We start from the raw sequence: 27,091 nt of genomic DNA, 5'->3' as shown, positions 1-27,091 counted from the left end.
CACCAAGTTGTGCCAAGAAATCTGGAGGACAACCACCTGGCTTACTGACTGAAAGAGATCTATATTTGCTCCCATTCCAAAGAAAGGTGATCCCATAGAGTGTGAAAATTATTGAATATCATTGATATCACATGCAAGCAAGATTCTGCTGAAGATAATCCAAAAATGACTGGAACAGCACATCAACAGAGAACTGCCTGAAGTGTAGGCTGGATTTAGAAGAGGCCATGGCACTAAGGATATTATAGCTAATATCAGATGAATCTTGGTAGAAAGCAGAGAGTACCAGAGGAATGTCTATCTGTGTTTCATTGACTATTCAAAGGCATTTGACTATGTGGATTACAACAAACTGTGGCTGACTTTGAGATGAATGGGAATCCCAGAACACTTGATTGTGCTTATGCGAAACTTATACTTGGACCAGGAGGCAGTCATCAGAACAGAGCAAGAAAACACCGCATGGTTCAAAATTGTGAAGGGCGTACACCGGGGATGAGTCCTGTCTCCACACCTTTTCAACTTGTATGCAGAACAGATTATCCGGGAGGCTGGGCTCTATGAGGAGAAGTGTGGCATTAGGATTGGAGGTAGACTTATCAACAACCTGCATTATACAGATGACACAACCCTGCTTGCTGAGGCTGAGGAGGACCTGAAGCACTTGCTGCAGAAGGTCAAGGATTGAAGCCTTCAATATGGATTGAAACTCAGTGTCAAGAAAACAAAGATTCTCACCACTGGGCCGATTGGCAGCACCATGATAGATGGTGAAGAGACTGAGATTGTTGACAGCTTCAATTTGCTTGGCTCTACAATCAACAGTCTTTGTACCAGCAGGCAGGAAAGTAAAAGATGAATTGCATTGGGGAAAGTCTGCTGTCAGAGACCTCTCCAAGGTACTGAGGAGCAATGATGTCAGTCTAGAGACTAAGGTGCACCTTACAGGCCATGTACAGGCCATGGTCTTTGCCATTATTTGTTATGCTTCAGAGAGCTGAACAATGACCAGGGATGATAGAAGGAAAGCTGATGCCTTTGAGCTTTGGTGCTGGAGAAGAGTATTAAATATACCATGGACTGCTAGGAGGACCAACAATTTCGTCCTTTATTCTGAAGCTTCTCTGACATACTTTGGACATGTTGCAAGGAGGGACCAGTCCTTGGAGAGGGACATCATGCTTGGGAGGGTGGAGGAACTGTGCAGAAGAGGAAGACCCTTGATAAGTTGGATTGATTCCGTCACTAGGGTGATGGGGATAGGTGTGTCAGAGACAATGGGATTGGCAAGGGATAGAGCAGAGTTTAGGGCTGTTGTGCATAGGGTCGCAATGAGTGGCAAATGACCCAGCAGCACATGAAAAAAAAAAACAAAAAACCAAACTACAACAATATAATAATGAAGTACGGTTTTCTCTATACTCCTCCAGAAAGACTTGGCAGCTAAGGTACAGCTTTTATTTTTATTACCAATAAAGTATCTAACCATCAGATTACCGTCATGCCCATTAATACTGTTGTCAACATCATGAACTTCTACAATTACTGAATGCAGAGGCCTAAACAAGCTGTTTGTTCACAGAAGGTAGTGCTGGGTAGGCACAGAGATTTCAACCCTAAGGGTTGGGTTAGAGGTTTCTTCTCCCTTTCCTGGCCCTCTTCCTGTGACTCTCTTAAAACTACTTATCATATTATACTTACTCTCTTAAGCAGAGACAAAATACTTTGTAAGCACTAAGAGAGTGTTTGAGTTGATCTAGAAGGCCTAATTCTAACTAGAGAGAATTTTGAACAAGGTTCTTGAGAAATTAGCCCTTCTAGATCTCATTTCTCTGAAATCCTTTGACAAGTTGTCAGACTTATTAAGCATTTCTCCAGGTAGAATGTTGCTCTCTCTATGGACATAGCTAGCCATGGAAAATTCCAGTTGCTCTATGCTTAGTTTTTACTTCTTTAAAATAAGTTAAGCAATGGATTTTTTAAGCGGTAGATTGTAAGAATCTGTCCTTTTAGTTTCAATATGCTTCATATTAATAAAAGCTTTTGTTTAGGGGACTATTACTTTTTGCTTCTTTTAACTAGTGTCAAGTTGACCTTGAATTCATGGTGACCCCATGCACTACAGAGCAGAAGCCTTTTCTAGCTGCAATTTTTACAGAAACTGTTCATTATGTCTTTGTTCTATTTGGCTGCTAGCTATCATGGTAAGATTTAGTTATACATGACTAGAACATAAAGAAGATGATTGTGACCTTAGAATTGTCCAACTCCTATAATTTCTAAATTAGAATACTGTAGCATTGAAAGAGAAATAATTCTGTCCTTCATACTTGCCCAAATTGCCTCAGTGCATAAAATACATGTTCAGAAATCAATTCTTAAATACCCATTCTAGTCCCCATCCAGGCCACAGGGACCCCAAATGAGAGGGCATGCCTTTTGCCTCCCCAGAGCTCACATTACAAGAAAGGACAGATATGTAAGCCATCAGTTATAGTGTCACCCTAAAAGTCCTTTAAAGATATTAAGAGCCAGGTAAGATGAAATTCCGTGAGAGAGTCATTATGTCAGCCTTAGGGGTCAGGAGGGTGCCTCAAGGAAAGTCAGGCACATCCGGAATGGTGAAGCATCAGCAACAATTTGTACAAAGAAGGGGAGTAGGTGGAGTCAAGGAATTCCAGGGAGAGAGAACAGCACTTTTGAGGTCCAGAGACATAAAGGGGGAATCTATGAGTAATTCTGCTTTGTGGGAGTCAAGGGTCCAGCAACTGTAGAAAGAGGGGAGTCAGTAGTAAAGAAAAGAAAGGAGACTAAGAGTGGAGTGGGCATTATTCTTGGCACGGAACTGGTTTTAAGGCAGCAGATGCCTTTCATAAGCTGAAGGAAAAAAGCTACTGGAAGAGAGGTTGCAGGTGTAAGAAAGAGGAGAAATTACTGAAAAGAGTCAGATACAAAAGAATGAGAGGGGTCAGGAGTAATTAATTAATAGGAATGCTGTGAATCTGCAATTTGTTAGAAGTTTTATAGGACTAAGAATTTAACTTGAGAGATTTTCATAAAAGAAAATCTACTGAGAACATCACAGAAAAATTCTCCTTGGAGAAGTAAGAGAAGCAGGAATGAATATAGAAACTGATTAATGAGTTGTAAGTGCTATCAAATGGAGTATGACTCATAGCGACCCTATGAACAACAGACCTGAACCTTGGCCTATCCTGTGCCATCCTCACAATCTCTGACATACTTGAGCCCACTGCAGCAGTCACTATGTCAATCTGTCTGGTTGAGGGTCTTCCTCTCTTTAGCGTGTCTCCTTCTTTCCAACCATGATGTCCCTTTACAAGGAACAGCCTCTCCCAGCAACATGCACAAAGCATGTGAGACAAAACTTAATCATCTTTGCTTCCAAGAAGCACTCTGGCTACACTTTTCTCCAAAGAACAGTCTTTCTCTCTTCCTTTGGTAGTTCATGGGATATTCAGCACTCTTCTCCAACACCACAGCTAAATGATTAATGACTAGCCTTTCTTTTCTCAATAAAAGAGGAAGTAGAGGGTAATGTGGAATTGATTTGGGCCTGAAGACACTGTTGATGTACTAGCCACATAGTAGAGGCTGATCAGAGAGACACATGACAGGATTTCCAAGCTTCATTAAAGGCAGTGTCAACTAGATACCCTAACTCCCTAATTATCCAATATGTGTATTTTCACTCTTTGACCCATCAGTGTTCTGGATACAAGAAGAGAGGAAATATGTGATTTAATTGGTCCAGAGAGAATGGTTTATTAAGTAAGTATAATGAAAAGGCAAGTAGTTGAGAGATACAGATTTTGTTTAAGAGAATAATTGCAGCTGCCATCATGGTGAGAAGTCCATCATGGAAAGAAATAGAACTGGAACTTGGTGAAGAAGGAAGATGCATGGAAATAGAAATCACGAGCAATATTGAGAGTGAGTGCACACAAAACCTAGAAGGATCACTTATAGTTAGACAGTTGTACAACATTTATGACTTCATAAAAAGGTGTTTGTGGTGGTTTTTTCTTAAGTGCCAATCTGTCTAGAACATGAGAAATAGAATAATTTCCTGTGGCTCATTAACACCTTTGTCTTTGTTTTGTTAGATTTCCTACAAAAAAGGTCATGTTGAACAGCAGTCTCAATTCACATCGCTAGCAGATCCTCCAGACATAGAATTTGCCAAGAAAGTGACCAATCAAGTGAGCAAGGTGAGTAAAAACACTGGGGAACAAGATAAGAACTTGGCTTAATAATCTCAATAAAAAACAAAACAAAACAACACCACAAAAAACAACCAACACCAAAAACTCAATCAGCAGAGAAAGCAAAGATAAAGCATAAAACACTAAGAGTAATTTGTATCTGACATAAAACCAGAGTCAAAGCAATATAATCATCACCATGCAGTTGATAGCTGCCTTCAAGTTGGTTCTGCCTCAGAGAGACCCTCTTCACACAAGAACAGAACCCTGGCCAGTCCTATGTCGTTTTTACAATCACCGTACCTGAGCCCATTGTTAAAAAATTAACTCTGTTAATTGGTCAACACCACGGAACTGTACTGATCAGTGCTTAGCCAGTGTGACGACTCAGTGGTTGATAAATGTAAAACTTAATTTTGAAAATAGAATCCAAGTCCTAACCCCTCTTGACATGATTTGTTGGAGTAACCAAGTAACCACACATGTCCACGGAGGATTGGATTCTTTTAACCTAGTGGAAATTCCCATAAATTTTAGGCTCTCAGTCAGATGTAGAAAAAGACAAATTCTTGATCGAGGTCCCAGATATAGCTTAGTTGACATCAGTGGGCAGTGCTCTTCCTAAGTTTAGAGGCCTGGAAAAACAGCTTAGTCGGCCTATATATAGGCTGGTAAACCCACCCTGAGGCACAGATGTTCCTTCCACTGATGAACAGGCCAGACTCAATTCCTATTTTAAATTGGTCCAAACCAGCCACTTTCTCCTGGGATACTTCTGATTTTAAGGGTTTCCTTTACTATCTAGGGAGCTGAGTCCCATTTTTGCTGAATTTTGATGGAATCTCAAACTCTAAGGAGCCCAGGTGATGTAACACATATCCTCTTGTAACATGATGTTGTATCCCCAGCCAACTTGTAAGAGAAAGGTGAGCATTCTCCTCTAGTAAGGATTTACAGCCTCAGAACAGAACCCCAATTTAAGGTTGCTGTGAATTGCAATTGACTCAGTGGCAGTGGATTTTAAACTGAAGTTAACCATAGAATTATCCATAAACTAGCACCAATTGAAAACTGTCCTTTAAATAAGATTGGGTTGCAAAAGATGATTTACCTTTCTGAAAGAAAAAATGGTTAAGATCTTCCAGGGGAGTCATTTAGAAGCAAAAGGAGATCTATTTTTAATTTTTATTTCAAGCATAGTTTTAGATATATCTTATTAAGATAACATTCTTCCTTCTTCTTTAATAGGCAGTGTGAGTACTTGAAAGTATTAAAAAGTTCACTTCAAATTCCTCTATAATCAGTCTCCCCACTAATTTAGGCTTGCCAGTAAGTTGAGATCCATACTTTTTAGTACAGTAGCAACTACACCCATGTGGCTATTGAGGACTTGAAATCTGATTAGTACAAACTCAGATATCTGTATGTGTGAAATGTACACTGGAATTTGAACACTTAGACAATGTCAAATAGCCCATTGGCTCTTATTATAGTGATTATATGTTGAAGCGTAATATTTTAAATCCATTGGGGTAAGTAAAAGATATTATTAAAATGAAATCCCCACATGTTTCTTGGAACTTTAAAAAATATGACTCCCTAGAAAATTTAGAATTACACATATGGTCTATATCATGTGGCTATTGAACTGTGCCATTCTAGTTGGATGAGGTCACATCTTGGGTACTTTGTAAGTATTACTTGGGGTGTTGGGTTCACCCTTTTTCTCTCTTTAGTTTTTCTTCTTCTTGTGCTTTGAATTAAAGTCTACAGAGCAATTGGTTTACCATTCAAGAATTGATACAGATTTTGTTTTCTGACATTAATTACAGTCTCCACACTGTAACATCAGCCTTTCTACTTTCTCTCTGTGACTCTCACTTCTCTTCTTCCTTCTAGCTTATTCTTTCTTGCCTTTTGAACTTTCTTCCTGGGAAAGCATTGCCTTTTAGATATTCTATATTTGATGGTCTTAAGGAATAAATACCTTATAAGCATGTCTATTGTTTGGCTAAAAAGTGAGTCCCGGGTGTGAATTTAGTTACAGAATCCTTTGATTCTAGCAGAATCCTTTGAATCCTAGCACCATAGTCTTGGTGCTTCAGCTAGTCTGCGTTAGGCAAGCAAGACTGGTCATGACTATGACTTTGAGTTTTGTTCCATATTTTTCTCCCACTCCTTCAAGGGTCCTCTTCTGTGACCCCTTTTTGAGTAGGCAGCAGTGGTGGCCTGGCACCATCCCATTATTCTGTCGTAGGGTGGTAGATGTGGAAGCTTGTGTGGTCCATTATTAACCCCTTGGACTAATTGCTTCTTTATTTGTCTTCACTTTTCTTGGTCACTCACAGGGAGAGATCAATAGCTACATGTTAGAAGGCTGATTGCAAGCTTTGAAGACCTTGTAATTATTTACCAAAGTAGGATGTAGAATGTTGTTTTTGAGACCAAATTCTGCCAAAGGCTAAAGACGAAAGGCCAAAGGCTCTGATCCTAACAGCTTTAGGACCAATAACTCATTCCCAGGGATTTCCTATCAAGTTAGGTCTCTTAGATCCACCCTTTGGTCTTACAGCTATCAGTTCAAATGGCAATAGTCATTTATCTGTGACCATTTTCTTACTGACACATTCTGTATACCAACCTTTCCTATTTTGCCTGTCAGAATTAATTCTTTCACCTTTGCTTTGACAAAGCTGTCAGCTACCTGCCAGCACTTCCTCCCGGCTCAGCTGCCTTTTGTAACTCTAGCATAGATGAATAGGCTGACAGGAGTTCAAGGTCGTGAATCACCATCTGAAAGTGTGGCTCTGAAGGCAACATTGGAAAGTTCTTTTTGCTCCCTTCCGTGTTCATCAGCAGGAAAACAGTAGGAAGACTTCAGGCCAGAATCCTGGTTTATTTTTATCTGTGATTGAGAATGGACAATTTGTTTTCTATAGTGCAGCTTGTTACAGAGCATGAAGAGGCCACATCTAATGGTATGAACCCTTTGGAACTCTTCTACCATTAGAAATTAGGAAAAGTAGATTTCACTAATAAGAGAGCTGATTGAAGGAAGAATGCTATTCTTCGTCCACCTCATGCAATGATAAAAACCAGTTGAAACCTCTTTCACTACCTCTGGAGAAGATAGCTTTTCTCTGAATGGAGCTGTGAGGAAACCTAATGTCTAGCTACTCTCAGAGAAAGAGAATTGTGATTAACTGGCCTTAAGTGTCTTTCTATTTTATAACCACATCAAAAACACAGGTACAGATGTGAAAAATAGAAATGAAGTTTTATGTCTAAGGGAAGTACTTCTTCTTGTTCTTGTTAGATGCTGTTGAACCAATGGGTCCTAGTGACCCTATGAATAGCAGATCTGAACTCTGTCCTGTCCTATGTCAATCTCACAATCTCTGACACACATGAGTCCATGGCTGCAGTCACTGTCAGTCTGACTGGTTTAGGGTCTTCCTCTCTTGTGCCACCTTTCCAAGCATGATGTCCTTCTTTCAGGAATAGCCTCACCTATCAACATGCCCAAAGTAGGCTAGACAAAGCTTTTCCATCCTTGCCTCCAAGGAGCTTAGGGTTTCTAATTTGTGGCCTGTTTGAAGTATCCCTCACCAACTGCTAGGGAACAGGGACAATGGTTCAGGGAAGACATCTTTAAAGATAGAAACTATCTATCAACATATGGTCAGCTTTCCCCCCACAGACATGGCCCTAGTCCTTTACACTAATTTGTTATGATTTGATTTTTGGTAAATGAACAAATCAGCACAAAATTGTAGAGAAAGTTAAGTAGATTCTTACCTCCAGGTTTCCACTGGTAGACTTTAATGGGCATGGTCAAAGAATTAGGTGTTCGAGGTGGTGGAAAGTCGGGTTTTGGACCCTGGTATGGTTAACCAACCTCCATGTACCACAGAAAACCTTGAGCATTGCTCAACATTGAGACACTTGCTGTGATTTCTTGGAGAAGGGCGGCTCTTCATAAACACTTCTCCCACCTTCTCATTTCATCTGATGAGTTTTTGTCTTTTCATTTTCTCTCCTTTCTGCAAATGTAATTGATATCTTGAAGTTCCTCAATGGCTATTAGTGCCATCCTCCTCTTGTGATATGAAAATCTTTTCAGACATAGGAGTATTTGGAAGTGGGCTGTGAGAGAACCATCCCACCCTGAGCTGTATTAGGTTCTGGGCAGAAGGAATACTAAGTCTTTGTTCATGGGGGTTAAAATGGGAGAGAGGACTTTTGATGACATAACTACATAGATTCTAATCTTATTTTGCTTCTTGCTTTCATGTCTTATTAAAAACTCATGCATCTATCTCTGACTATAAAAATTCATCTGTGATTCTAGTTTCCTTAACAAATTTACATGCACAATGCCTATTTCCCTATAATAGCTCAACTTTTAAGCCTAATTTAGAACAGATGCTGCCTTTTCCACTTTAATTAAGCTCTCTGCATCTCAGTCTTGGAATGTGTCAGACTCAACTGTCCCTTCCCAATTTAAGAGTTTTCCCTCTTTAACTGCAGAATGCAGGGTAAAGAAAAATATTCCACCATATGTGTTCTATTTATAAATAAAACTCAATTCAATCTGACTGCTATCGAGTCAGTTTCACATAGAGACCCTCTACCTGGTTTCTGAGGCTATCAATTGTTATGGCGGGAGGCTGCCCATCTTTCTTCTAAGTAGTGATGAGTGGATTCAGACTGTTGGGAGCTTGAACTCATTGGACTGGCAGTGCAATTCACTACAGGCCATGCCCTTGTAGATAAATAAACTCAACTCATTGCTGGAATCTCAGAACTGACTTGATAGTGAGCCTGTGGTGGGTTTCTCAGGCTGTAAATCACATGGGTGGAATTGGCCCAGAATGCCTATCATTCTCCCATGGAGCTGCTGGTGGATTTGAACTGCTGGAAATGTGTGGCCTTTGAGTTAGCAGCACAACTCATTACAGACGAAGCTACCAGAGCTCTCTAGTTATAAATAAGACTGTTTATAAGTAAACATACAATATTATAGACTATAAGATCATGTCTTGGGTTTTATGCACATCAAGAATTTCTAAAATACTATTTACGTCATTATATAGCTTTTTCAAATTTTTAAGTAGTCTATTATAGTCACAATGAACCCAGTGGTTACGCACACAATTACTAACTAAAAGATTAGTGGTTTGATCTGACCAAGTGGCTCCATAATAGAATCACCTGGAAGTCTGCTTCCATGGAGATTATGCCTAGGGAAAACCTCTAGGTGGTTAGCTTCTGTTCCTTGAGAGTTACTGTAAGTCAGAGTTGATTTGACTCATTGCATGCAACAGCAATGATGTCACAGTAAAAAGATTAGAAATAATTATTATTAGAAACAGGAAGTCTTAGCTAATTCCAAAACTAATTTTATTAACTTGAATTCTGTCAAGAGAGATAATCAATCAATTGGTAAATCTTATCTCTGGAAAGATTTCAAATGAACTGTCTCTTATGAATTCTCTCTCACATATAGACATACATACATATACGCTCACACACGTAACCACACACACCTTTTTCTTTTCTCCAGAATGTCTTTCCCTCTCTGGTGTGATAATAACAATAATACTGGCCATCATCCTTATTACAATTATTCTGTTTAACACATTAATACTCACAAAGGACTTCATTGTGGGTTCTTATTTCATCTGTTGAACAATCCTCTAAGTATTGCCTCTGAAATGTGTGGTTAAGAAAAGCTGAGACTTGGAGAGGCTAAGTTATAGCTTTGCTAAAGATGGAGTCAAAACTTGGACTGAGGTTTCTGAACTCAGACCTAAAAACCATGTAACAAACCAAACCCACTGCCATGGAGTCAATTCCAAATTGAAGTGACCCTTCACCAGGTCTCTGAGGCTATAAATCTTTGGGGGAGGCAACAACTCTCAGAGATTAGCTCTCATTGAGGGGCTGATGGATTCTAACTGCTGACTTCTGGGTTAGCAGCCCCACACGCTGCAAGCTAAACTGCCAGGGCCCCTTGAGTCCATGTCTGGTGCTCCAAAAGGAAAAGCTGTAAAAAGAACTTGATTGTTCCTTGAACCCAAGCTCATTGATTCTAAGCATCACTCTTGGTAAAGCCTTTCTTGTTGCTGTTTTCCTTGAAGGGTGTGTTAAGGGGCAGGTATACAAACACCTTGGGGTCCTTTGGTTAGGTCTATTAACATATTTCTATGAGCCATGGAGAGAAAATAGTTCTAGTTCTTATACACCCAGGTTTGGGGTTGTTGGCAACATAAAATCTGCTCCATGAAAACTGAGGCCAAGATAGTTCATAACCAATTCAGTTTAATGTCGTTCAACAAACATTTATGAAGCTACTCCTGTGTGTATTTCGTATTAAGTTCTGAGGGTATGAAAAAGAATGTCATAAGCACCCTCTTCACAGAGCTCAAAGCCTGAGAATTGGATGGGGAGGGTTGGAAGGTGACATAGGAGAGAAACTGTTCAATTTTTGAATTTATTTCTGCTTCTCATTAAATTTATTCATGTCTAAATTTAGAGATCTCATTCATTAGTTTATAGGCAATATTCATCAGTCTAAAGGCCAAATTTTGTTATGGTGGCTGTTTTCTGGATAACTAGGAGTTTTATGGAAGTTTAGCAATGAATGATGAAGCTAAATTCTCATGTCAGTTTGAGATTGGTAGATTTTATTATAGCTCAGAAATAAAAATGGAACATAGCTTCTGACTATCTCTCACTCAAACACCAGGGAACACTCACAGATTCTGAATGAATTTCATTTCCAAAATCAGCAGTGAAAGGGGGAATTGGTTTCTTTTCTCCCCTCTTCTCTTTGTTTCTCCCTCCCCACCTCTCTTGTTGAGTAAATTGATATTACACCCACAATGTAAAGAATTTACTGTGGACTTAGGGGATTCTGATGGTTTAGTGCTGAGGATTTTTGTACTACCAGCTTGAAAGTCCACAATTTTACCAGTGGTCCACAGAAAAAAGATGGGCAGTCTCCTCCTATGCAATTCAGTCCCTCTGAAAACCTGCTGGAGGGCCAGCTATGAGGTGGTTCCAACTTGATGGTACGTAATAACACTGACAACAACTCTAAAGACTTAGAAACTCTGATGGCCTAGTCCACTGCATTTTTATTGTACTGCCAACCCAAAGGCTGCTTGTCTTTGGCAGTTCAAATCCACCAGCCTCTCTAGGGGTAAAAGATGGGCAATCTTGGAAACCTAGTACAGAGGGTCACTATTATTTGGAACTAATTCATTGACAGTGAGTTTGTGGGTTGGTTTTTTTTCCCCCCCCTCATTAAGAACTTAGAAGGAATCTTGGTGGTGCAATGGTGAAGCACTAAAATGCGAACTTGATGGTTGGTGGTTTGGACCCACTAATGGACATGCATGCAAAAGACCTTGAGATCTGCTCCCTGAATGATTAGATTATTCTGCCGCATTGAGTTGAAACTGACCTATAGCTGACCCTCCAGAGGCAGTTAATCACATGGAAGGAGATTGCCCATTTTTCTCCCACAGAGCAGCTGGCGACTTCAAACTGTGTGCCTTGTATTAGCAGTGCAGCTGCTTAGAAAAGTCAGTAAAGTTCTCCTCTGTCCCATGGGGTTGATATGAGTAAAACAATCTGTTGCCAGTTGTTGTTTTTGTGTGCTGTTGAGTCACTTGCCACTCATAACGAATGTATGTACAACAGCTCTGACCCCTGCTCTCTCCTGTGCCAACTTTATTGTTTATGACACACTTACCCCCATTACCCCAGTCACTGAATCAATCCACCTCATCAAGGGTCTTCCTCTTCCTCCACCTTCTGAAGCATAAAGTCCCTCTTCAAGGACTGGTCCCTTCTTGCAACATGCCCAAAGTTTCCAGAGTACCCTTTAAATATGATCACTGAGAAAATATTTCTAGTATGCCCCTTAAATTTGGATTCTTCCTCTTCCTAAGTAAGAATAGTGAAACAGGGATCCAGGCTTTTCCACGAAAGCAGGGATTTGTTAGGAAAGAGGTTTGTCAGGAAAAATATTTTGTGACATAAAAGTACAAAGGAAGGTATAGAGGGATGAAATAATCTAACCCACAACTCTTGGAACTGAAGAAATTTTGGGCTTATAAAGATTTAGGTGAGAAGAAGTTCCATGTTTATTCACAAGAGAAGGGGGTGAATTCTGGGAAATAACCCAATTGGAGGAGGTATGATAATTAAATAATTGTGCCGGTTGTTTTTCAAGATGGATACTAATGTAGAGGATTCTGGGTCAAAAGACTACACTTATGGGATGATGCATTGCATAGCAAGGCTTTCCAGTTCAGTACCCCTTTCTAGTAGCCTTTCTTCTTGCTTCAAAGGCTAACTCTTGGTCGTGAGTGGTATGTCTGTGTAAACTCTAAGAACTAATTCAAATTGGTTTCTGGTTTCAGTTTAGACCAGATTTTCAGAAAGTCAAGTGTTCAGGAAGGGATCTCTGGTGGCTTACAAGATAAAGAGTTACACTGCCAACCTAAAGGTAGATAGTTTGAATCCACCAGCTGCTCCATAGAAAAAAGATGGACAGTCTCCTCCCATTCAATTTACAGCACCTGAAAATCTGCTGGAGGGTCAGCTATGAGTTATTACATAACAACAGCAACACATAGAGAACAATATCTTATCAAACTGGAGGGTAAGTAATCACCAGATACTAATAATAGCAGAGTTTAAGGCAATTACAGGCTAGTGAGAGGGGCTACAGGTGAAGTTTCAAAGTAATTCTTCCTCCCCTATCTCAGATCAACTCAATGGCCGCAAAGAACAACATTAAAAACTTAAGTACGGTCCCATAAAGATATTTTTAAAAACTTTTTTTACTAACTTGATTGATTTATCCGTCAATTACTGAATTTTGCTTGTTTTCTTCTGTTCCTAGCAAAAATACAAGGAAGACTATGAAAATAAAGTCAAAGGCAAATGGAGCGAGACACCTTGCTTTGAAATCGCAACGGCTAGAATGAACGCTGACAACATCAGCACAGTGAGTCGGGGGTGGGGGTGGGGGTGGCTAGACCCGGAGTTACCCTTTCTTTCAGCAGCCTCTGGTCTCCTGCTGCACCCCCCAACGTGGTGGCAGAGTGGCTGAGGCCAGGCCACTGTCTTTGAGAACAAATTCTGACCAAGAGTTCCTGTGAAGAAAGAAATTCTAAAATCTCTTTTTCCATTTGAGAAATATTATTTTAAGCAAATCGCATTATTTCTGCCTCATTTTCCACCGAATCATATGGTTAAGCCTTTCTTACAAGTGACAAATAAATAGTTATTTAGCTCAGGTTTCAATGTTACTAATGGTAAAAAGACCAAGAGGCCCTTTGTCTAGTGAACTTAAACTCTGTGTGAATGAAATGGATTAATTCATTCATTCCTTCCTAAACTCTCCTCACTAGAAAGCATAAACCTAAGTTCCTATCCTCTTGAATTTCTTACTTAAAACCTTCAAGATCTATTTTTTTTTGTGATCTGTCCCTTGGCCTATTCTAATTGTCTCTGATATCTGGTAAATTGCTGGCACCATAGTCTAAATCTGCTGTCAGTGTGTCTCAGTCAGGGGGAGCATGACTTTGAACTTCTCCAAATGTCTGGTGTCCTCTCTTGTAAAAGTCTTGAGGTTTCCTCTGCAGCAGTCCATCAGCATGTTTTGTGTCTTACAGAGGAAATACCAAGAAGACTTTGAGAATTTGAAAGACCAGATCTACTTCATGCAGACGGAGACACCCGAGTACAAAGTGAACAAGCAAGCTGGGGTGGCCGCCAGCAAGGTATGGGTGATGGCTACTCTGTTTGTTTATAGGTTTCAGGGTGGATGTATTTCTTATTACTCTCAATCTTGTGTATGACGAAAATAATGAGACTTTTCCCAGAACTGCCAAGGTAAAAACCAATGGATCCTAGGCATTTGAATTTCATAGACTAGTAGGACTGAAACAAAACAAACCCACCCCACTTTGAGATTATAATCTGGCTGCTTTCCCCCTCCATGTGTGGTTAATTACAACTTCCTGCACTGAAATCCCCAAGTCACACAGTTTGAATCCACTAGCTGCTCTGAGAGGATGGACACTTTACTGCCTCTGAAAACTCTCTGGACGGTCAGTATGGTTTGGTTCCAACTTGTCAGCACACAATGCCAGCAACAATGGTGGCAAAGTCTGTAAGGATTTGTGCGGTCAACCCCAAAGTCTCATCTCTCTGGACATTCAAATCAATCGGGGCTCCATTGAGAGAAAGGTGGGCCATCTTTGCCTCCTGAGCCACTAGAAGCTCAGTGATACATCAATTCTGACTTGATGACAATGAGTTTTATGAGCAAATTACTGTCTTCAGTGTCTTATAGAGTAAAGCATTTTTACAACCCAGAAGCCTCAGCCAGTAGGACATTTCCTGGTCCACCAAAAAAAGATAACTGATATGCTGAAATGAAGATAGATACTCCCAAGCTCAATGGAACGATTCTTTTCCATATTTTGCCCACTGCCTGGCAAAAGCCTAATTACAGACAAGAAGCACACATTCATGGATGGGTTTGGGAAATTCTGGTTTGGACTATGTCATTATATGCCTTTGTTGGCTGACTTCAGTGAAATCAGGTTAGCTAATAGAAAATGCATAGTGAACTCGATTCATTTCCTGACTTTGACTTTGACTTTGGCCCAAAAGAGTTAAGATCACCTAGAACATGGTGACAATATCCAAGTGCAAGCTAATGGTATTTGGGTTTAAATGGAAAAGCTATGTGGGTGGTAATAACTTTTTAAGAAGTAAAGCCAATATAATTCATCCTTGAATTGGGTGTGGGATGTGAGAGGAAGATTTTTGTGTGAACCACTAAACAAATGGAGTTTTCCTTGGAATACTATGCAGTATACAGGAACAATGATTTTATAAATTATTACCTAACTTGGGTGGGGCTGGAGAGCATTATGCTTAGTGAACTAACTCAGTCCCACAAGGATAAATGTTGTATAAAATCATTATTGTAGAATAAGTATAAGGATCCAAGAGGGAAGAGGGATAGGAGAGGTTGGAAGCAGAGGGATGAGAATGTGCAGGGAGAGGGGGGATTAATCATTGGGTTGTACAATTTAATTGGTGGAGGGTGAGGGAATTTGAAAGCATTTGTTCTTGGAAACAATGTATTTGAATGTTGTAAATAAACTGGTAGAAAAAAAAGATAGGGAAGACTATGGAAGGGACAGGTGTATGCGTTTGGGGTAGACAGGAATTCAGTGTGAGGCATGTTCACTTTGAAATGCCTTTAGATACATAAATGGAAATGTCAAGTGACCAGTTGATTATATGAGTTTAAATTTTTCAAGGAAGATATCTGAGTCATTATTTAATTGGTAGGTAAATTTGAGAGTCATTAGCATATGTGTGGTACTTGGGAATTAATATAGATTGAAAAATCCCAGTGACTGAATTCTGGCATGTTACCGTGTGAAGGCATCAAAAGACCAAAGGAGGAGAGAGTAGTATCTTGGGCATCAAGTGAAGAAAGAATTAAAGTCTTTGATAACCTTGCCAAGAGGGATTTGGTTGAGTCTTGGTGACTAAAGTCTTGCTGAAGAGGAATCAAGAGTAAACGAGAAGAGAGAAATGGAAAGCTGCAAGTATACTCAACTGTTCTATGTTTTCTGTAAAGACAAAAAGAAAATGGGGCAATAATTGTTACATAAATGTATAAGGAGAGGATTTTTCAATATTGTTATATGACTATGTGCTATCAAGTTGGAACCAGATCATAGCTGATCCTCCAGTGAGTTTTCAGAAACAGTAAATGAAATGGGGAAAAAATTACCCATCTTTCTCCCACAGAGCAGCTGGTAGATTCAAACTAAGTGCCTTTGGATTGACAGGCAGTGCAGCTCCTTACCACTATATCTCCAGAGTGCCCTAATTTTTCAAGATAGACAAAAGCATGATAGATCTATGCTGATGGGGAAAATTTTCTATTGAGAGAAACATTGATGATAAGATATGAGCAATGACTGGAGTCCTGTAGCGCAGAAAGAAGAGGAGATCTGGTGCTAATGAGGAGACTTGTAACAGCACGGACAGTCCTCCCTCCAATAGGAGAGAAGGCAGCATACCCTGGATACAGGGCATGTATAAATCTGTGGAATAGCTTTAGGTTGTTTAGTTTTAGTTTTTTAAGGAAAAGTCTTCTACTTTAGAAAAGAATAGAAGTCATAATAAATGGAAGATTTGGGTCTTCCTTTCCTGTCAAACATCTGCTAAGTCCTTTGTGGAGATTTTAGGGATGGTGCATTGATGTTTCGGTTTTGTTTCTCCTGTATTTGGGAATGAAGTTTATCTGCTCTGTTTCCTGAGGTTTTTAAATGTTTAAATATTATATTTCTTGAACTCATCTATATTCTGGGGTTATACAGACATGATTTCATTCATTAAAGTGGAGACTGTGTCTGGGATCCACATCCATTTCTTGTTCTACCCATTGTGACCACATGCCTAATGGGAACTTTTGCTTCCTGAACTCCCTGACTACTTCTGCTATAGCTTGAATCACAGCTGGAAGGGGCAGATGCAAAAGGTGAAGGTGTCACTACAAATTCCACTCCCAGATCCCTCCTCCTCCCCCTCCCACCTGCACTTTAAATATTCTCTCTCTCTCTCTCTCACACACACACACACACACAGCCAAAGGGAGGCATTAGGAAGTGAGTTGGTGATGCTTCTAGCTTCCTTTCTAATAAATAGATAGATAGATAGATAGATAGATAAATGAATAAATGAATGAATGAATGAAATAATTTTTTTTCCAGTTAGACAACTGAAAGTTAAAAGGCTCGATGAGGATTCTTTAGTACCTAGTATCTGAGATGTGGTGTGTGCTCTCTCTCTCTCTCTCTCCTTTTCCCCCCTTCTCTCTCTCCGTCTCTCTCTCATATTCTTTATCCAGCTCTCTCTCATTGAGGGCAAGGACCAAGTGTTGTTGGTTTTTTCCTTGAATCTGTTCTCAAGCCAGGCACATAGCAAACATATTTGACACCTTGTGGATATTTTTGAATGAATGGGAAGAAAAGGAATCCTGGAATTGTATACCCTTTCTCTGTTTCTGTTACATGTTACAATAGGTATTTTGTTTATGAAATGTCAAGCTACTACTTTTCCAAAAAGAAAATTGGTTTGTGAAACTATACCATAATATCGGTAATAGAAATTATCACAAAAAATAGCCTGGAGAATTACTTCTTCATTTTACTTCACTCCTGCAGGTAAAATACAAAGAAGACTATGAGAAGAATAAAGGAAAAGCTGATTACAATGTACTTCCTGCTACAGAGCAGCCACTGTTCAGGCAGCTGAAGGCGGCAGGAAACGCCCTAAGTGATGTAAGTACAATCTTGTCAAGAAGTGTTTTTGAAACCACAGCTGTGAGAGATGGAAATTTTCTCCTTCTAGAATGACTGAATAAAAATGTAACTGCAAATACCTTAATGTTACATTGTAGCAGTTTCACCAAGATGCTCTAGCAACAAGATAGGGAGTCTCCTGTGTAATATGTCTCCATTTTCCTAGACCTGTGGATCTGGTTCACAGAAGAGGGAAAATGCTCATTTGCTTACAGGCTGTGGGTGCCTGTGCTTATGATTAAAAGGGAAGGAGAATGTGCAACAATGAATGAATGAAAATCCAGTCTCTATAAACTTTCATTAAAATTTCCATTTAAAAAAAAAGGCAAGGAGAGACACATGTTAGCTTCCTGCCCTGTGTTCTCCAGGCTGACTCTGTAGTTCCTCCACTTTTTACTTAAAGTTTGGCTCCGTAACTAATAATGTATAGATGATAAGGCTTTTAAAAGAATGAACCTTAACTCTTCATGTAAATTTCTATCTATTGCATTAAGACCTAATTTACGTAATTAGATCTGAAATAGATTAGATAAATAAGAATCAGGCCTAAGGTTGAAAGAGGAGGGAGCACTGATGGCTTAGTGGACAGGGAATTGATCTGCCAATCCAAATGTAGGTGGTTTGAATCTACCATCTGCTCCTTGGGAGAAAGATTTACAGTCTTTGAGTAACTGAGTGATTGAAAGTCTAATGAACCAATGGCTGTATATTTGTCGTCAACTGGTCACCCTCAGTGTTGGTAATTAGGGACACAAAGAGAAATATGGAGTAAGCTTAACACCACCCTAGTCATGTTTTTGTTTTATGCCCTTAAATTGGAACTAAAGCAGACATAGCTGACTCTCCATGGAGTTTTCAGATCAGAGTCAGTAAACTGCATGGAAAGAGATTGCCCATAATTCTCCCCAGAGTAGCTGGAGGATTCAAACCATGTGCCTTTGGGTTGTCAGCATAGCTCCTTACCCTCTAGGACACGAGAGCTCCATCAAACACAAACACATCAAAACATAGTCAAATTAGCTGTAGTCAGGAGCTGCACAATGCCCACTCTTTACAAAGAGAAGACGTTTATTGTTAGTGCTAAAGAGAAATTCCACCAGAGAGTAGTTAATAGATTCTTGATTTGAATTCTGATGTATTTATTTAGGCTTTATTTTTTAAGGCTATCTAATTTTAATAAGTTATTATTAGAAGACATTGATCTGTGGCAAAAAAGATAAAGAGTTTTTCTCAACTTGCACTAAAGTCTTATGAAGGTATCTTTAAAACAACAACAAAAAATGTTCAAAACACTCCTTGGTGTGTACCAACCTCAGTGAGGGGGGAATGAGTCCATGAGGTGAGAATGGAGAAGGGTACTCTTCAGAATGATGCCAGCTCTTGTGCTTGTGTAGTTTGGTCAGAGAGAGAGAGCGATTTTGTAAAGGAAAAAAAAATATTTTTTTAAGATTATTAGAAACTTAGACTGTACAAGAATTAGTAATGGAAAGGTCTGATGCATGTGACACATCGATGTTTGATTGTCAGCTTTTAAGACAGCCAGCAGGCCATCTTTCTTCTTCTTTTGTTTAGTGTTGGAAAATACAAGTGTTATAATCTGTGTGGGAGTGACAGGAACCGACTGTAGCTGATTTTTTCCCCATTCTTTGACAGAAATTATACAAAGAAAACTATGAAAAGACAAAAGCGAAGAGCATAAATTACTGCGAGACTCCCAAATTTCAGCTGGATACGATTCTGCATAACTTCAGTAGTGATGTAAGCAATCCTGTGGGCTCTCCAGCTCCTAGAGAAATGACCTGTCATGTTGTCAGTCATGTGATGAAGGATGTTTTGTCTTTTAGACTAAATATAAAGATTCTTACCTGAAGAATATTTTGGGACATTATGTGGGCAGCTTCGAGGATCCATATTATACACACTGTATGAAAGTCACAGCTCAAAACAGTGACGTAAGTTCCAAGACAATTCTATTTGATTTTCCAAAGAATCCATTTGGGGAGGGAGAAGTAAATACAATAATTGCATTCTTAAGTCTGATTTCTTCTCCTCATAGAAAAATTACAAGGCAGAATATGAAGAGGACAGAGGCAAATGCTTCTTCCCCCAGACTATAACTCAAGAATATGAGACAATCAAGAAGCTAGATCAGTGCAAAGATGTAAGTTGGGAGAATGAATGTTGTTGGTTAACTGTCTTCCATTGCTACAAGTAGCCAAGATGTACTTAAAATTGTGACACTTCTACAAATAAACACAGGGAACTCTACTGTTTCTTTTGATTTGCCTTCATACATTTCAAAAGTTAATTCTTGTTCATCTTCCAAAATAAGTTATGAGAAAGATGAAGATATGGGGAAAGTTGCTTGTATAGATCTCAAGAAGGGAAAAAACAAAAACCAAAAAAACCAACCAAAACCCACCTGTCATGGAAATGGCACTCAAATGTATTGCTCTAAGTTTGTTTCTTTGTTCGGGCTGGGGAAGGTTCTGCTTATTTGTTTTCAGGCCAGTTTGGATATGACAGAGATACTTATTGCTAAGCCAAATTCCCTTTCTCCTTTTCCAGCATACGTACAAAGTTCACCCAGACAAGACAAAATTCACTCAAGTGACTGACTCCCCTGTCCAGCTGCAAGCCCAGGTCAATTCCAAACAACTGAGTGATGTAAGTTCTGCCAAATGTCTGGGATAGTCAGTTAGGTGAGAGAGCATTTCATAACTCTACACCTAAAATCCAGTGACTGGTTATATTTACAAAAAGGATATGTGTGTTTTGGCAAGTTTAACATGTACATATTCACCTAAAGTAATTTTATATTTGGTTTCCTTACATCTCATTGGGAGGATAACACCTACAACAAAATAATTTTATAAAGGAAAGTAATGCAGTTAAATGCATTGAAATGAACTCTTGAGTATAGAAAAACGGAATGAAAATTTTTGTTCAACCAATTATGAGAAATTATTTATAATTAATTTAAAATATTAAAAGTATTTAATTATTTAAATAAATTTATTTTAGTTCTAAATGAAATACACAAATTATGTGTACCAGTCCCTTTTAAAATTTGGGACTCTTTTGAGGTTGAGTGCATGGCACCTAGCCTGGCACAGCGCAGGTATTTAAAACAGGGATGTTTTTGCTGTCAACGAAGTTTTTCAGTGAGTAGTCTTTGAGACTATTTTTGGGGGGCATTTATTGTTTTATTATGTGGTGTTTTAAATATTAACTTCCTAACTTGTACTGAACTAAAAAATATGTAATTACAGTAGACTTACAACCAGAAAGACCAGACTTTAATTAGAATATGGATGAAGTGAAGCATGTTAGGAAAGGTTCGCCACTAAATGAATATTGACAACACAAAGCAAGGAAGAGCTGAGCTATGAAAATCTACAGAGTCAGCTGTTATGTACATAGAGAGCAAAGAATATGAGCCAACCTCTTCATGTCATACGGTCCTGCCATGATAACAGGCCTGACAACGGCTGTCAAAACCCAATCTATGGATGTAAAGAGTGTAGAATAATGGATAAAAGCTCTGGATCCCTCTTTTCAGCTATGTCACAAAATGTATCACACATTTTTGTGTGTGTTTTGAGCCAATACTTCTGAACTGATTGGTACTGTCTCCCTCTCTTTCTTCTCAGCTAAATTACAAAGCGAAACATGAAAATGAAAAATTCAAGTGCCACATGCCTCCAGATACTCCAGCTCTCATTCAGCATAAAGTCAATGCCTATAACCTGAGTGATGTAAGTGCTTTATGCTCTATTACATGTGATATGCTGAAAATTTCTTACATGTTTTAATGAGATAATTCAATAATTATGTAAATGTTAATATTTAAAGATAATATTGCAATGTTAAAAATTATGTTATGTTCCTATGTTCTAGCCAATATAACTATTTAATAGATAGATGTCTATATCAGTCTTGTAAGTAGCTTTATACAATTAAACTATTTTAATAAGTTTTAACCACTTTATAATGCCACTATCTTCAAGTAATTGCAAACCTTAATACTAGACCTTTAAGCTAAGTATTCCTTTATACCATACTCCAATTAATTTTTTCAGAATCTTATTTCTTTAACTATATGTTCATTTAATTTCTTGTCTAGAATTGCAATTTCTTTTATTTCATTGAAATTATACTTATTAGTAAATGTAAAGGAACTTGTACTTTTAGAGACACACGGTACTTATTCAGAAGATATAAGACTAGATATCCATTGTTATCTTCCATTTCCTGAGCTTAATTTTACAAGGAAGTCAAATTACTCTTGGGGAATCTCTATTTCTTTAACAATTCTATAAATGAGTACTACAATTATCAAGCATCAAAGATAACTAATGATTCATGAAATAACCTTTGTGAAAAACTTAGAGATCAAATGAAAGTAATGCCTTTATTTCCATAAAAATAAATTAACTGTAGAATATTTGTGTCACTTTATAGAATATTCAGTATTAGAATCAGGTATTTGCATGATCATTAGAATTAAGTTAATTCGATGAGAGATTCAAATTGAGAATAGAGAAACCTGATCTTAGAAAATTAGAAGTTCTAGTTTGAGGTGATTTGTATAAAGTGATTTTTGTCAAGCAACAAAAGGAATCTATTTATATTCTAAGAAACCTTGGTAACACAAGAGTTGAATACACAGCTGCTAATGGAAAAGTCTGTAGTTCAAACCATCCACTTGCTCATTGAGAGAAAGATAGGGCAGTCGATTCCTTAAATATTACAGTCTTAGAAACCCTATTTGGCAGTTCTACTTTTCCCTCTAAGGTAATTAAGACTGACTAAGTTTAAGGGTTTTGGTTTTGGGTGTGATTTGTTTTTTGTGTTTTTTTTTGAGAAACGTTTTTGCCTGCTTTATTAGCCACTGTTTGCTCCTAGTACAATATCTGGCACACAACCAAACTCTATTAAGCACAAGAAGAGTGAATATGTGAACTGAAAGTTCAAATTAGAATGACATCTTTCTGCCCTCCCAGAGACCTGCCTGTACAGAGCAATCTGATGTCGGTTTTCACATAAGAATGCTAGGCACACACAATGTTTTGTGTGTCTAGTAAGCCTGAGATGTTCAAAGTATGTTGTACCAGCTGCAGAAGTCAACACATGCGAGCAACCAGTCTTTGGTGCTGAGCTGGACAGACTTCCTTGGCTGAATGAAATTTAAGTTTTTAAGACTTTCTTAATAGTATTACTGTTTCTACCAGTGAGCTGACACTAAATCCCAGCAATTCTAAGTCTACAGAGCAGAATTACACTTGAGAGGTTCTCAAGTCTGTGACGTTTTGGAAGCAGGTCATCAGGTATACTTCTGAAGGGGCCTTTAGCTAAGTTTGAACCACCAGCCTTTCCGTTAGTAGTCCAGCACATAACCATTTGCACTATCCAGGGATTCCTATTTTGTATTAAGAAAAAAGTATTTAATTGCCCTTTAGTTCTTAAAATGTGGTGATATGCATATCACTTTGCCAACTATTTCTCTATGATTTTTCCCTACTCAGAATGTTTATAAGCATGACTGGGAGAAGAGCAAAGCTAAGAAGTTTGACATTAAAGTGGACGCCATTCCCCTGCTGGCAGCCAAAGCCAATAGCAGGAACGCTAGCGATGTGAGTATGTCCAGTGTCCAGGGCTGGGGCCTCAGCAGTGCCTCCGAGGAGTGAGGTCTCGCTCACATGTTCAATGTCATTGCAGGTGATGTATAAGAAAGACTATGAGAAAAGCAAAGGGAAAATGATTGGGGCCCTCAGCATTAATGATGACCCCAAGATGCTTCACTCTCTGAAGACGGCCAAAAACCAGAGTGATGTGAGTGCCTTGCCGTCTCCCTCATCCTCAGATATGGCTGCACATGCTGCTAAATACAACCTTGAAAGAATGCTAACTCTTCTGAGATTTCAGATTTAGCCTGATAAAGGAAGCATGAAAGCCTGGGTGGGCGACGAAGATTGGCTTCTTTATTTCTTATTTATGTCAACTGCATGTTGAGACTCCAGAAAAACCTTCCTTCATCACCTGAATGTCCTTCATTTACTAGAAGAGAAAATGCATCGTCACTATAATTTTTGTTCTTTTATTCCCAGAAGTGGGCTTAGTACCTCGCTATTACAAATGCCCATATGTAAAAATGTATGTGTTTATTCCTGGCACCGAAATAAGGTAGCTTACAGGAACACATATATAGCAAAGATAAAAACCAGGAAATTAGAAAACTAGGCTAAGGAAAAAGGAAGTTGGAAATGCTAGGTGAAGCATGGCCTCAATACCAAAATATTTCTTTTTGAAATTTTATGTAAAAATTGACTTAAAAATTACTTAAAATAAAGGCCTTAAGATAGTTACTAAAGAGAAAATAAATCTTTAAAAAAATTGCTTTTGTGATTAGTAGCCAGATAAATATGTTGCCTATTAATCCATGTGAGAAAAAGGTGGGCAGTCTCCTCCTGTGCTATTTAACTGCCTCTGAAAACCTGCTGGAGGGTCAGTTATGGGTCTGTTCCGACTCAACAGCACACAACAATAACAACTTTACTCCATACTATTTACAAAGAATTTTGTCTCTATAAAGTTTAGTTTTGGATTTTTACATGGGGTGATGAAAAGAAATTCTGAAAAATATGTAGTAGATGCAATAAAACAGAGAAAGTAATCTACTCAGATGTTGTTTCTACAAAATAAAAAAGATAGGATTAGTGACAAACATCAACCTCCATGATGAGATAAGAAAAGTATTTTAATCAAATACTATACTGAATACTTTTCTGGTAAAGTGCCTAACTTCTGTAAGTCTACCTTAGGACTTGTCCTTGAATGTAGAGTACCTGTTAGCATATTTGTTTTCCTTCAAAAATATTTGAAAGGAAATAATGACTGAAAGAGAAACATTTTTAGATTACATCATAGCTGTTTTATACATGTTTGGAAAATTATTTATGTAACTTACTAAACTTGTCCTGCATTCTAGAATACTTCACTGTATAAAATATGAGCTCTAACACTGGAATCTCTGGTGGTTTAGTGGTAAAGAATTGCACTACTGATGCAAAGGCGCATGGTTTGAATCCACTAGCCACCCTGCAGGAGAAAGACAATAAACTCCCGTGTGATTTACTGCCTCCGAAAACCTCCTAGAGAGGGTCAGCTATGTGTCAGTTCCAACTTATGGTACATAATAACAGCATAGTAATTCAGTGCTTCTGCTGTATGGAAAATAAATGCTGAGAAAGACAAAATATTTCCTTATGGCATGAATTTTTTTTTCTATGAGATGTAGTTTTCTATAACATACTGTCTTTTCCTAACTTTCTTTTCCTTTTGACAGAGATTATACAGAGAGAACTATGAGAAAACAAAGGCTAAGAGCATGAATTATTGTGAGACTCCCAAATACCAACTTGACACTCTACTGAAGAACTTTGGAGAGGTTCGAATAACCATAATTTTACTCTTAGTGTTTGAGGGTTTTCCTATTGTTCAGCAAATAATTGTCAATTTGGGTTATATGTGTTTTCTTTTTCAGAATAAATACAAAGATTCATATGTAAAGAATATCTTGGGACATTATGTGGGTAGCTTTGAGGACCCATATCAAACACACTGCATGAAAGTTTCCGCTCAAAACAGTGATGTAAGTTTGAAGACAATTGTTTATTTGCCACTGAGATGTTGGTGTGGAGAAATGACAATCAAGGTCTATTTTGTTCTTTCTTGTTGCAGAAGAACTACAAAGCAGAATACGAAGAAGATAGAGGGAAATGCTATTTCCCTCAGACAATAACGCAAGAATATGAAGCAATCAAGAAACTAGACCAGTGCAAGGATGTAAGTCAGTTGCCCTGAATTCTTGAACTTGGGTTTGGTATTCTTGTGACATCTAGTGGCAAAGTTAGTTAGAGTGAAAATGTTAGCATTTAATGGCTAATAGAAGTTATTAAATTAAACTTTTACTTGATGTTGGGGAAAACGATTATTACACAGCAGGGTATTTGTTATAAAATAATGTCATCTTTAAAAAAAATCTTTACTTTCAAAGCTTGCATAATTATGGACAGAGGACAAAGAGAGGAGTAGAAATTTGTGAGAGATATTCATTTATTCAACAAATTCACACTGAGGGGCAAACTGTACCAGACACTGTTCTTGGTGCTGGAAAAGAGCAGGGGACCAAGCAAAGCAAGTGTGTTTCTTGTGAACTATGTGTTCTGGAGAGAGACAATGATTATCAAGGTCAAAAAAGAGCCAGGAAGCCAAAAATAAATACCAAGCAATAACAAAGTAATATGCAATGAATATGCGGAATGAAAATAACATGAAGTGAGTGAGAGAGTGAGTGAGTAAATGAGCATTTTACAGTGGGTGGCCAAGGGGGGGTTGAAGGTCAAGAATGGTCCAGCCAGGCCCAGATCAAGGAAAAGAAGACGAGATAGCCTAAGGAGGAAACAAGCTTATGTTCAAGGAAGTCAAAGCACCAAAATGACTGGAGCATATTGAGGAGAGGGACAGGATTAGGAGGTAAGATTTGGAGATGAAAGGGTCGGGCATTGGAACATGCAGGCTTATAAACCAAGGCTCAGCCTGGATAAAATGCCAAATATATTAAAGACACATGTTAGGGCTTTAGCAGAGATATTAATGACTGAATGGTAGCAGGGAAACAAATTAAGAGAGAGAGAGAGAGAGAAGTGAAAGCATATGAAGCCAGAGTTCATGGACAAAAGAAATGTTTGCTTGACTAGAAAACTTTTAAAATTTTTTTTATACCGGTTTACATACAAAGTTCATATACATTGTTTTTCACACTGGATCTTTTCCCTTTCCTTTATGCATCCCTCCATCCCTCCATCAAATTGTGTGACCCTATGATTAAGCCCCCCTCCCTGCATTAGATCCTCTTAGTCATTCTATAATAATGGTCGTATACAGTATTTGTCCTTATGAGACTGAGTTAGATCACTTAGCATAATGCTCTCCAGTCTCTCCCATGTTTGGTAGTAATTTACAAAATCATTGCTCTTGTGTGCTGCATAGTATTTGATTGTGTGAAAGTACCATAATTTCTCAATGTATGTTAGTATGTATGTTGGGAACACGAAAATTAAGACGCAGAAAGAAATTTCATTAAAGGCTACTTTTTTTTTCAGCATACCTACAAAGTCCACCCAGATAAGACCAAATTCACCGCAGTCACTGACTCTCCAGTACAGTTACAAGCCCAGCTCAATACAAAACAGCTTAGTGATGTAAGTGCCTTAATGTATCCTGGTTTTATCTGACTTTATACTAATTTATCTGATTATACAGAATGCTCTGCTTATTTAAAACAAGTCACTAAAAGGCTTAATTCTTTGGAGGCAGACCTACTATCCCAATAATGTTATTTTTCAAGATTTGTTCAATAGAATGTAAATAAAGGTATCAGAA

General features: G+C 38.4%; 1 protein-coding gene across 1 annotated transcript in view; it reads left to right on the top strand.

Annotated features, from left to right (window-relative positions):
- The window catches only part of NEB (nebulin), a 265,912-nt gene that overhangs the window by 18,061 nt on the left and 220,760 nt on the right, over positions 1 to 27,091 (top strand). Inside the window, exons 10-24 of the mRNA XM_006880817.1 lie at positions 4,128 to 4,232; positions 13,147 to 13,251; positions 13,922 to 14,029; positions 17,507 to 17,623; positions 19,298 to 19,402; positions 19,489 to 19,596; positions 19,701 to 19,805; positions 20,213 to 20,311; positions 21,298 to 21,402; positions 23,173 to 23,280; positions 23,366 to 23,479; positions 24,993 to 25,094; positions 25,191 to 25,298; positions 25,388 to 25,492; positions 26,812 to 26,910. Of these exons, the coding sequence (XP_006880879.1) occupies positions 4,128 to 4,232; positions 13,147 to 13,251; positions 13,922 to 14,029; positions 17,507 to 17,623; positions 19,298 to 19,402; positions 19,489 to 19,596; positions 19,701 to 19,805; positions 20,213 to 20,311; positions 21,298 to 21,402; positions 23,173 to 23,280; positions 23,366 to 23,479; positions 24,993 to 25,094; positions 25,191 to 25,298; positions 25,388 to 25,492; positions 26,812 to 26,910 (1,593 nt within the window). The remainder of the gene's footprint in view (positions 1 to 4,127; positions 4,233 to 13,146; positions 13,252 to 13,921; positions 14,030 to 17,506; positions 17,624 to 19,297; positions 19,403 to 19,488; positions 19,597 to 19,700; positions 19,806 to 20,212; positions 20,312 to 21,297; positions 21,403 to 23,172; positions 23,281 to 23,365; positions 23,480 to 24,992; positions 25,095 to 25,190; positions 25,299 to 25,387; positions 25,493 to 26,811; positions 26,911 to 27,091) is intronic.

Source organism: Elephantulus edwardii, unplaced genomic scaffold (assembly GCF_000299155.1).
Source record: "Elephantulus edwardii isolate Elephantulus edwardi_28Jun2011 unplaced genomic scaffold, EleEdw1.0 scaffold00010, whole genome shotgun sequence".
Taxonomy (NCBI): Eukaryota; Metazoa; Chordata; class Mammalia; order Macroscelidea; family Macroscelididae; genus Elephantulus; species Elephantulus edwardii.
This window is presented reverse-complemented; position numbering and strand designations above follow the sequence as displayed.